At 43.2% G+C, this 12,520-nt stretch overlaps 1 protein-coding gene across 5 annotated transcripts in view; it reads right to left on the minus strand.

Moving 5' to 3' along the window:
* Positions 1–229: 229 nt before the first annotated feature.
* The window catches only part of PAK3 (p21 (RAC1) activated kinase 3), a 180,340-nt gene continuing 168,049 nt past the window's right edge, over positions 230–12,520 (minus strand). For 4 of the 5 annotated variants that reach the window (XM_039488709.1, XM_039488710.1, XM_039488708.1 and 1 more), the window contains 4 exons: positions 12,050–12,149; positions 11,396–11,592; positions 5,644–5,781; positions 230–4,945 (listed from right to left, as the gene is read on the minus strand). In XM_039488709.1, coding sequence (XP_039344643.1) covers positions 4,856–4,945; positions 5,644–5,781; positions 11,396–11,592; positions 12,050–12,149 — 525 coding nt within the window. In that variant the 3' untranslated portion in view covers positions 230–4,855. Of the gene's footprint in view, positions 4,946–5,643; positions 5,782–9,165; positions 9,388–11,395; positions 11,593–12,049; positions 12,150–12,520 lie in introns of those variants that run through there. The other variant, XM_039488711.1, reaches the window with a different exon arrangement.

The following is a 12,520-nucleotide window of genomic DNA, read 5'->3' on the forward strand; positions in this document are numbered from 1 at the left end:
ACTAGGGTGGGGGGTCGAACTAAGGTACGCTACTTCAGCTACGCGAATAGCGTAGCTGAACTCAAACTACCTTAGTTCGAAGTACTCACCCGTCCAGACGCCGTGGGATCGAAGTCCGCGGCTCCCCCGTCGACTCCGCCACCGCCGTTCGCGGTGGTGGAGTTCCGGAGTCGACAGGAGCGTGTTCGGAGTTCGAACTATCGCGTCTAGATTAGATGCGATAGTTTGAACTCCGAGAAGTCAAACGCTACGCGTCGACCCGGCAGGTAAGTATAGACCTGCCCTAAGTCACCATCAGATTCTGAAACATGGTGCTTACTCAGAAGAATAGCTAAGCAGTGACAGTATTTGCAGAATCAGACCGATGTCTGACCAGAAGGCACCAATGAAGAGAACAAACTTCTTTCCCCCACCCTGCCACACCCTTTTTGAGACTGCAGCTTTTCCCAAAGATCCACACGCCTGTGCGTTGAGCCAAAACAGGTAGATTTTACCTCCAAGTAGGGGTTTATGCATTTGTAACACAACCCCAGTTTGCTGGCTCATCTCTGAGCCATTCATAAACAGGGGAAGGTGTAAGCAAGAGTCTGCAGGGTTCACCTAGAGAACTATCACTTTAGATCAAGGACAGGCATGAGCAATGAGGTGTTTTAAAGATACTTGAAGATCTCAAGATGCAGATGTTCTGGTAGAAACCCGAGCGAGCTATCGGAACGGTCGTTCTTGAAACACAAAGGTCCTTTCCCTTGTCCTGAAAAATATGGTTTAAAAATGAAGCTACTTGCCCAGTCCAAGAGAATAACTATCTTGGAAGCTGGAGGTTTTGCTTCTGGGCCTTTGTCACTTCCCCCCACCGCCCATCTTTAAGTTACTGAGTGTGAATGAACGATACTCCATTGGGGAAAGATGCAGGCTAGTGGCCTTTTATACAGCTCATAAAGGCTAATCTAGCTTTGCTGTGCATGCCCTGGTGTTTCAAGCAAAGCAATATTTCCTCCTGCCTTCTCTGGTAGATTTTATGGAATCTCTCTGGCTTGTCAACCAAGTTGTATGCAAACCCGCTGAGCAAAGAAATATATTTATTTACATGTTTCATGTGCAATATTGAGGAATAGTCCTTATGTAGCCAAAACTATGACTCCATTTTGGAAGTAACAGCTACATAGGCAATTGGATATGATTTAATATTTCCCTTCGTTAGTGACTGGAATGTGCTTGGGGCAGAAACTGGCGGGACGGGCTGATAGGAACTATAATGTTAAGGTGCTCTCACTAGCCTCAAAGAAACCTGAACAACAACAGAATAAATAAATAACTGAGCTCATCTGTGTACAATGAGATTTGGCCAACCAGTAGCCAGTGATGGAAAACAGACACATACGTATTTACAAAAGCAGAAAGACACAACAGGTGATAACGCAACCGTTGCCCGATACTGTGACCAAAACCTGAGAGCACTGTAAGATCCAGCAATTCCTCTGGCTCCTGTGAATGCAGGCAGAAGCCTTGTTACATGTAAGGCTTTTTTTTTTTTCTTCCTTTTCCATTTTCTTAAATAAATAATCTGTCCTGTGCTTCTCAAACTTCCCTGATTTTACAGGTTTCTTGCTCCTGTCTTCGGACCTGTCGGAACCCTGGCGCGCTAACGGCTGTTTTCACACCTCATCATTCCGGGGACTGGAACAACATTTGAGATCTGGAAGTTCTTTATTGTATTATGAATTTAAAAATAAAATAGGAAAAGGCAATTAACCAGTCTATTAATACCTGGAATGAAAGTGTCTGAAACATGTACAGTATGTTTGTCTTTATATATGCTTTTGACAGGAGGAACAGCTTATCTCTAATACTCCTTAAAATATACATAAATAATTGCCTAAACCAGGGATGGCTCTCAAAAAACAAGATGGTACCAGAGACTCATCTGATTGCTTGCGTCTTTTTCGTTCTGCAAAGGCAATGCCTATCCTGATGTGCTATTTTTCAATTCTGTAATTCACGCACAAGGCCTGTCTCTTTCAGGATTGTTTTCCACTTCCACGTCTGCCTCCAAATCCAGGAGGATATAAAAGCCGCTGCTATCTTTCTGCATCCACTGGCTTGAAGCATTTAGTGCCACAGAATCTCCCAAGCGAAGAGATTTAGGAATGCTACTACTCCCTTATATAAAGGGACATCAAGTAATTGGTCCCTTTTACAGAGTACTCAGCTGGGCAATTATAGCTTGTGTGCTGGATGCAATCACTGGCAGGAACTGGATTTCTATTGAATCTTGTCGGCATACTAGGAATTTTTTTAAAAAGTAAAATCTCTGGATTTGCTGCTGCAAAATAAAATAAATATTTTTACAAATAAAATAAAAATTAAGGCCTCTTATTAAAGCAGCTGCATTTAAAAAGCCAGTGTCAACAATATTTCACACACTGGAGCATATACCATTTTGAAGTGTATATCTTTGATTATACCTTTTTAATTTTTTTCTTTGAAGGGTGGGGCTGGGATAAAAAGGCAAAATATTTATAGCTGAAGAAAACAACTAGGGAAAAAACCCAGCAAATGGAATAGCATAACCTCCCCAAAAAAAGATTTGTCCTGGATATCCAGCAGAAATGCTCCACAGAAAGTGCTTTCCTTTCAAGGGACGGATGTACGCACCTTTGTGGATACAAAGACAAGAAAAAACTACCCTGGAAATAGAAACTGTCACTTGTTTACTTCTGTGTGGAATTTAAATTTATTTCTTTACGATTGATTCTTTACAAAATAAGGTTGTGCCTTCGTGAGCTTGAATCACTGGATTTTCAAAGAACCCTAAACTCCCATCTCCTAGATGTCTAACCTGAGCTGACAAAGACAAAAATGATCCCACTACAGAAGAAGAATCTTTACATATTTGGGCATAAAACAAAAACTTGTTCTGCATCCCAGGAGATGGGGGAAAGTTAACTAGCAGCTGAGAATGGTAAACTAATAAACACTGCCTCAGTCAAGCCCCAAAGAAACTGAGGTGGACAAATAATGAGGGTCAGCCAATTGGCAATATTAATGAAAGTCACAACCCAAAGATCTCACTAAAAAATCCCAAGCCAAACGAAGGCTCAAGGCCTAATCCAGGAAAGGGCTGAGCACACTTAACTCTTACAAACTGCAACATGAGTTGAGGATGCTTAGTACCTCTCAGGAACGCTCAGCTCCTTGCAGTATCGGAAACTGAATGTGAAGTCACGTTGATCTACATTCGAGGATTTATTATTATTTTTACAGAGGCGGGCTCCCCACTACCAATAGCCACATCCTACTGTTGTTTCGAAGGGCTTTGATTTTTAAATGTAGTATTAACCTTAAAATCCAGCAGCAAATATTTTGCTGAGTGAACACCAACCAGGTCTGTCCGTTCACATAATACAAATTGTTAATTAAGCTATTCTGCTCCTTTACAAATAAATTTATGAGCCAGTACAATCCTCAGTCATTTCCAGCCATTATTCTCTCCTCAACATACACATACTAGCATTAAGGTGAGTTTGGTGCATGCATTGAGGGGAGAGGTAAAGGCTGACCCAGTTTATGGCCTAAGAGTATTGATGTACTCTAGTCTGCATTTACCTTTCCCTCCCTTCACCCAGCACTACAAAACCGCTTGTTTAAATACATTTCCTCCACCATCCTTTGTTGCATTGGCAGCAGAGCTCAATAGGATTATTCACATGACTAAGGGGCACTCATCGGAGTAACAGTTTAGAGCACTGGGCTGCCTAATTGATTGGGAATTTTACAGATGCTACCTGTCCTTTCCAAACGCCAGCCATGGGGATGGGCAAACTCGGTTCAAAGAATCGCTAGGCTGAATTCTGCCCCTCTATTACATCTGTGCAAACCCAAATTTAAATAGGGCTGCAGTGGCATGGAGGCAGCCGATAGCAGATTTCAGCCTACTGTTGGTTAGGGTCTCATGCTATGAACAGCTGGTGTAATCCCGCAGGGTGCTGAGTGCCTCCCGTCTGCAAAGGGGCAGAGCATCCTCAACTGCCCTTCTATCTCACCGATGGGGAAGTTGTGTGCTGAGCACTTTGCAGGAGAGATTCAGCACCTAGCAAGACTGGGCCGCCATTTGTATTACAGCTTTGTAGCAGACGAGCCCTTTCTGAGCAAACTTGCTGACCTTTCTGTTTTTCAGTTTACAAGAACTTCACCAAGGCAAAAGTACCATTGTTAATTGCACAAATCATGCTGCCAAGGACCCAAACTCTGTATGTTCACGGTTGAAAGCGTGTATCTCATCAGGATGCTCTTCCTGCTCGGCGGCTGATTTATTTTTGGCTGGAAAAGCACTTTCACTTTCATCCTTACCATCTAACAGTACCATGAATGGGCAAATACTAGCGAATGGGTTGTATTCAAAAGACAACTCAGCTTGAAGGAGGTTTCTCAATGCAGGAGGGACCCTTCTTCCATTCCAAACCAAACCAAAAAACTCAGAAAAGTGATTGTGAATCTTTAAGAACCAACCAATCGTTTAACAGTGAAATGCACAGGATGGTCACTGGGAGTCTCGCTACTGAGTTCATTTGATCGTGGAGATGGCTGAGACAACAAGGCGATTTCTGTCCTGGCAGCTCGGTTTTGGGCCCTGTTTCATCTGAGAAATAAATTAAGAAATCAGAGAGCAGGAAGAAGACACATGATAGGTTTCTAGTCCTCGAAGAGCTGGAAAACAGCTGGCCTCCATCATGACTGTGACTGTTCGTTTGTCCTTATGTCTGCCTGTCCTGCAGCACAAGAATTGAGGTTTTACAGAGTTTTGTTCAGTCCTGCTCTGGAGGGATCTGGCCTGGGGTAAAGCCAGTCCACAATGCTAGCGGCTGCTGTTCTTAATTGCTTCCTTTGCTGCAATGATGAGAGGAGTCAGGCTAGAGAGAGGCTTGGCTAATTTCAAAAATGGATGCTATTAAAAACAGAAACAGAAAGAAAAATTATTCATTATTTTCCATTCACAGCCCATTTACCCTAACTTTCAAGCAGCTTTTTTGTTGTGCTTGCACCATACTTAGGCTCTAATTTAAAAAGACACAATACTATGGAACTTTTCAAAACGCGAAGGACACATTCATCTCTGGTGCAATTCTAGCGACTCCAGGGATGAATTTGGCCCAATCTTATTGCAGGCCCAGATCCTGTATTCAGAACCTCTGAGACGCAGGTTCACATCAGTTGCCTTTTGCATGAAGGCAAAATTCAGACTACAGGGTGCTAGGTGACAGAGTGCACATTGGCCTCTCATCTCTGGGGCCAGACTCTCATCTCATTTACACCTGTGTTTCAGATTTGGTTAACTTCAAAGGATTTCCTCCTTAACTGAACCCAGGTAAGTGGAGGAGCATCAGCCCCATCTCACCCCCCCCCCCCGTTTCCCTGCCCTATTCAAATGCCGTTACCTGGTTCTGAAAAGGAAAATGATACACATTACAGAACAGCTATTGCCGGTGTGAAAAGTGCCAAGCTTGAAGTGTAATGCACTATGAAGATCCGACTACACCAACTCCTTGTATAGCTAGTGGGGCTCCATATTTGGAGGACACAAATGCCACCACTGACACGGACTTTTCACTTTGCAATCACCTCCCACACCTGTGCCCATTTTACCTGCAAAAGCTCCTTGGCAGACCCTCGTCTGTCTACGTCCATCTCCAGACAGCGGTTCAGAAAGTCTCGGAACACAGCAGAGAGTCTCTCAGGATTTTGAAGTTCTGGGGTTCCATTAGTAGCTATCAGATACAAAGCCTAGAGAAACATTAAACCAGAGGGTTTCACCTATTAACCTCAACGTCTAATATGTATTCCTGTTTAAGGCCAGGTCTACACTCGCAACTTTTGCTGGCAAAGCAATGTCAGTTACAGGTGTGATTTTTGAGTGACACTTCTAAGCTGGCAAAAACCCTAGTGTAGACGCATAAATGGCTTTTGTCCATGTAGCTTATTGCATTTTCTAGCCCAACAAAAGCAATTTTTTGCTGGCATAAGTTGTGCCTGCAATGGGGGAGGAGTGGCAAAACATTTAAAGTGTAGAGCAGGTCTAAACACATATTTCAAAGAAACAAGGAATAATCCAAGTGCATGTCTGCAGCGCTCACTGTTCCCTTAAACACCGCTTCCATATGACAGAGTGATGCAGTAGATACTTCCATTCATTCTGGACAACTGGTTATCACTGTGATTTTGTATCATAACTCAAGTGCAGTGCACCAGTTATCAATTCAGAGAGGAAAATAGGGAAATTTAGGACTTGATTTTCAAAATACCTACAATTGCATGCCCATTCTGCATGCCCACTTACCAGGTACACAAAGTAGATGGACAGCTGCATGGTACAAGTTGCTAGAGAGTAAACTGAAGGTTCTGCCAGCGGGGCAAGTGACAATGGGGCTCTGATCACCAGGGGGAGGGGTGGGAAGTTTGGGACTGCTGGCTGAGCACATTAGCTGGATGTTTTGGCAAAAGTATAGGGGCATGTCTACAATACAAAATTAAATTGACCTAACTTATGTCAGCATACAGCCGTCACAGTAATGATATCACTTGTGCACGTCTACACTTTGCTCCTTGTGTCAGCGGTGTGCGTCCTCACCAGGAGCGCTTGCACCGACTGAACTGTCAGTGTGGGGCATTGTGGGATGGCTCCTGAAAGCCAGCAACAGTTGATGTAATCAACGCAGTGTCTGCACTGACACTGCATCGACCTAACTACATTGACACTGGCTCTACACCTCTCGTGGAGGTGGAGTTATTCAGTCGGTGTAGTGAGCGAGTTACATCGGCGGGAGCAAAATTTTAGTACAGACACTTTCAAAGTTAGGTCAATTTAAGATGCCTTGCATCTACCTAACTCTATAGTGTAGACCAGGGCTAAGAAACTAACTAGTTAATGCAGACATTTCAACTGTATTCTTTGTTTCAGAGTATGCAGCCCATTGAGATGAACGAGCTAGTTCACACTTCAAAAGTGATTGTTTCAGGGAGTCTGAAGACTCAGAAAGCTAGAACTATATGCGTTATGCTTGTTTCACATTTTCAAAGTCACCTTCTAAACCCAAAGGCGTAGAAACATAGTTGGAACAAAATAAAAATAAAGGTGAAAGCTAAGATTCTGAAGCAAGCTAAGCATTCAGTGGCAAGGGTTGAATTCCACAGCAAGTTCCATGGAGCCCTGACTAAGCATCCACTGGGTCATTTGAACGCACAAAAACTCAGTTTGTGCACACAACCACATCATCAACAAATAGAAGCATGGCACACAATTGCACATGCATTTGTGCCCCTTCATATTTGAAAATACGGTCCTTAATGCTGCTGGATAAGGAGCAGCATAGGTTTGTCATGAGCTGAGGACACATCTATGGACCTCTAACAATGTCTTGTACTTTCATTCTGCTCTCCAAAACCCAATATGTTCGCTCTGGATATCCTGCAAAGGGAACATATCCAATGAGGCCTGAGTGAAGATCATTAGACACATTTCACTTGTGATAGAGGCCTAGAAAGTTGAAAACCTATAGCACAAGCCTGTTATGCGACTACAGGATGTTGTTATGACACTGACAGTTTGAATCCTTTAGTAGGTTACAAAAGGGACCTATGGAACCCTACCAACTCTTTGCACTTGGACTTTCAGAATAGGAGGAGGCCTGGAAATCTCCCCCCCCCTCCCGCCCAAAACAATGTTTCTGTTAAAATAGTACCAGTTCTGTCCTATTAGCATTCAAACAGAGAGTCACCAAATCCACTTTTATTACCATCTTAAACATAGAGCAAGGCTTCCTAGGCCTAAAAGTTACCCTTTTAGAGCAACTGCCTTACTCAAGCAGATATTTGCTTTGATCTTAGAGGGTACCTAGAATGTCAGGACAGATTCAGGTTTCATTTACACCACTATCCATCCAGAGTAAATTTGACTTTGCAGCTATCTATGGATTTACACTGGTATTGTTCAAACCTGTGCCACTGTGTCTGAGGACTGCCCAGTTCATAGCTGAACTGATCATTTTCAGCTTTTATCACCTGAATGACTCCATCCAGACTGGAGCTATTCAAGAGGTCAGATGACTTTTTTGTTTCCAGTGGACTTTAAAACTTACTGATCCCCTTCTGTTTGCTGTAGGCTTAGTATCGATATACGAGTTGCATCTGCCCTGTTTTGAATTCCAAGTCAAACAGGAGCTGCAGGTGAAATGCAGTAGCCCTTTTAGAAGCTGACTCACTGTGCTGATTTCATCACAATACATGAGTCATGAGGAATAGTCATCCTTAGCCAGGCATTCCACTTTTTTAATATTTCAGGGCAAGTGGGAAAGGAGGGAATTGTATCATTTATGTCTTGCAAAGCAGGGCAGGAAAAAAATGTCCAGTATATAGGAAGTGAGCAGATTTCACATTGGTAGTAACTGAACTGCAAAGGGGCAGTAAGCATTTGGCATAGAGAAAAAACCAGGAAGGATTCAGCAGATAGTTATAGCTGCGATTTGGGAAAGTTAGATACAAACCTTATATGGGTCACATTTTCATGCCCACGTGTGTTAGGATCAATTTATGAGGAGACTCAGGCTGGGAACTGTAGCGTCCAAAGCACTTTAGAAATATTTTGCAATTTTTGATGAAAATTAATGCAATTACTGCAACAGGTGACTCACAGATAAAAAAGAAGAAAAATGGGGGTTTTTAATTGAAGCTTGGGAGATCCAACATGGATTTAAAAGTATATTGTGTTTTTGTGCACTCAGGCTTGTATCTCAGGGCCTGAGTGCACGTCTGGCACAGTGAAAATCACTGTGAAAAGAGAGTAACACTATTGCAGGCTGTATTCATGAAACTGGAAGCAAATCAGGATCTCCAGAGGCCAGAAAAGGGCACGTGTCATAGACTGTCTCTGAACACTTGTAGTTCAAAGTGGAATGCGTTTCCCCTGCGCCTGGGAAATGACACAGGCTTTTGCATCAGGACGGCTATTAACTCTGACGATGATTAATGACCTTTAAATGCCTTTATTATTTATTTATACATTTATATTGGTGCCAGCAACTAAAGCACCTGGGCACCTTGCATTATTAAAACAATTATTCACAAAATAAAGTATCAACCCTTCAGTTTAAAGCTTTGCAGAACTCCCTGAACACAGACAAACCCTTAAACACAACCATTACAATGACCTATAAATCTGCCAGCAAATTGGCCAAACAGGTCTATGCCTAGAAGCTCCCCAGACCATCCATGGGAGCTGGTTTCAGAGGCATGGACCCGTCACTGAGGATGCCCCGAAGAGTTTACTTCCGGGAATTAGAGTTTGCCAAGAAATCATAACTTCAGCAGGGAGAGAGACCACCTCTTTGATGTAACCTGGGTGGGAAGAGGTATAACTGAATTTGAATGCAGTCACAGATGAGAAGCCTAATTAGCTTTGCAATAATTGATTTGCAGCTTCTAGAGGAATCCTAATCCGCTCGCTGATATCATACAGTAGGGAGATTGCAGCAGGTGAAAATCAGCTGCATTTCAGAGGGCCAGCTGGAGACTTCAGTGATGCTAATTTTCCTTGCCAGATTTTAGGCCAAATCCTGGGCATGAAGGTTTCTGCAAGGGTTCCCTGAGGAAGATGATGGAGTATGGAATCATTCTCCCCACAAAGGAGCAGAGCACATCTGGTTCTGTTCAGAGGCCACTGCTTTAGCCCCAGGGCTGCAGTAATAGTGTCCACTGCCCTGGCCTTTTGGAGGTGGGGTTCCCACTTAGTAATTATCAATCCACTCGCCATGTCCCTTCCCTCACAGTGCCTCCGTGCAGTGGTGCAGAAAGCACTGGACAGATGCATTCTGCAGGTGCAAATTATGGTGTCCAAGCGAAGGAAAGCCCACCGTGCAGCCCTTCCACACTTAGCACCGCCTACCCCCAAACTGTGGCTTTCCAAAAGAATCGAGAACCTTTTGCAAAAGGCTCTGCAACGTCAAGTTTGTTAAAGCCCTAAGGGCGGCTTCATCCTTATTGTTCTTTTCCTTAATGGCCATGACCAACACAGTTTCGCCTCCAACGTTATTTTTGTTCATCTACCAGTTTGTTCAGAGGCAGCGGTCTGTGGGCTGATGTGTGCAGGCTGGATATCACAGATCAGAACCTGTGAGCATGTCTACACTGAAATAAAAGGCCTGTGGCACGGCCAAGGCTGGCCTGGGTCAGCTGACGCTGGCTTGTGGGACCTGGACTCACGGGGCTATACAACTGCAGTGTGGATATTTGGACTTGGGCTGGAGCCTAGGCTCCGAGCCCCCATAAGGGGGCAGGGTCTCAGAGCCTGGGTTACGGCCCAAGCCCAGGTGTCTACACTGCAATGTTTGACTCCACTGCTATGGTTGCCAACCCTCCAGGACTGTCCTGGAGTCCCCAGGAATTAAAGATTATCATGTGATGAAACCTCCAGGAATACGTCCAACCAAAACTGGCAACCCTACCCATTGCCTGAGCCCGAGTCAACTGACCCAAGGCCTGAGACTTGGTGCCGCAGATTTTTTGCTGCAGCATAGACGTACCCCAGGAGAGAACCTAGAGGCCATGCTTTGTTCTGATATTCTCTCTACGCAAATCTAGAATTATTTATGAAATGTTAATCCATGGTCTGAATTCCTCCTCATGCCACGGGATAGGAGATACAAGCTGTACTTCCTCTGGTAAACGTGGGCTGCTGTACCACTCCAGGAATCCACCCCAGGGAAGGAGGCAAGTGTTTAACTGGGTGTTCGTTCAGCCATACAATTATGTAAGATTGTCCCTTAATATTCACTCATTTAATATGCAAATTGATTAACATAGGAAAGGACTAAATTTCTTAGGACAAAAATGTGAACTGCTCCATAGTATAAATGCCCCAATTTTTTTACTACCAATATTTGTGTTAAAACGTAACTTTAAAACTGCACTTACTAATAAGTAATTACAGATTTCACTATAAGATAAGGCATTTCATTTATTTAACAAATATACACTGATCTGTGTTTGGGAAAATTCTCCTCCCTCCCGTTCTGGTTGAAATTCTTTTCACAAGACTCCATCAGCTGGAGAAACTTGGACTCAGAAAGATTCTTGTCATCAGAGATACAGCAGAAGGAGCTTTCAGAAAACAAGCAGACATACTGAGAATTTTTTAGCAGCCCTGAAGGCAAAAATGACACATATTGAGAATAACTCCATGTCACTTCTCTTCCCTCATTTATGTGCCTATAGCAACAGTGTATACTGGTATGCTGCAATGATACTGTTGAAACGATATCGAGCTTGTGTGGTTTGGACAGGATTTTGCATCTAAAAGTGGGACAGCATAGAAGGCCAGTGCTATACGATTCCGCTTGCACCTTACCCTGAGAGGATTTTCATTAAGGTACGGGGGTTCTCCTTCCACCATTTCTATTGCCATGATCCCTAATGACCAGATGTCAACTTTGGGGCCATATGCTTTCCTTGTCACTACTTCCGGTGCCATCCAGTAGGGAGTCCCCACCATTGTGCTCCGTTTACTCTGCTCAGGTGTGATCTGAGCACAAAACCCAAAATCAGCTGCAGAGAAGGAAAAAAATACCGTTAACACCAACTTGGGCTATGAAGCAAACAAATACAAACATTCCATGCTCCGCACAAGAATGCATCAAGGTATCTGGCTGGAAACATGGCCACGCTCTTGCTTACATAACAGGATATAGCCAAACAACTATTGAATTTGACCATTTCAGTTCTTTTAACAAAGTTGGACTCTACAGCTCTTATTTATGTAAGAAACTCCATGTCTTTCAGGCCCTTAGATCAGAACTCTGGGCTCCGAATATAGTCAAATAATTTTGAGTCACCTCAAAATTCTGAGGTTCTGAGATATCCCCGTGGTGTTAAAATTATTCTAAAATGAAACATTTCTTGGCTGCAGTGGCCAATGTACTATCACTTCCTTCCGATAACTAGCAGTCAGTTAGCAATTCCACAACCACCACTGGAATAATGCCACCTGAGCAAGAACACCTACTCAATTTGACAGATCCATCCATCCCGAGAAGAATGTTGTCACTCTTGATGTCTCTATGGATCACTTGGTTTGAATGCAAGAAATCCAGTGCTTGCAGGCACTGATATAAAAAAGGAACATAAAGGTAAAAATTAATGGCCTGATTTCATTATATGGGGGGATAAAAATATCATTAAAAGATGTAATTTCTAGATGAATTGTGAGTAATGGCAGAATATTGTGCTGTCAAGTGAAGTAGCTTGCTGCTTCAACACTATTAGAATAATAACTTTCTAAATGAAGGCACATTAGATTTTGAATTAGAAATGTCAATTATTGTTACAGACTATAGCCTGGAAGCACAGACGGAATGATTGCTGCTACAGTGAATTTTGCCATCTCTATCCCATATGACAAACTATTATTTGCCAGAAAAGAAAAGAAGTTCTTTCAGTATGAACTGGATCACTACTGGCAAAACGCTGCATGACA

This window comes from Mauremys reevesii, linkage group 9 (assembly GCF_016161935.1).
Source record: "Mauremys reevesii isolate NIE-2019 linkage group 9, ASM1616193v1, whole genome shotgun sequence".
Lineage (NCBI taxonomy): Eukaryota > Metazoa > Chordata > Testudines > Geoemydidae > Mauremys > Mauremys reevesii.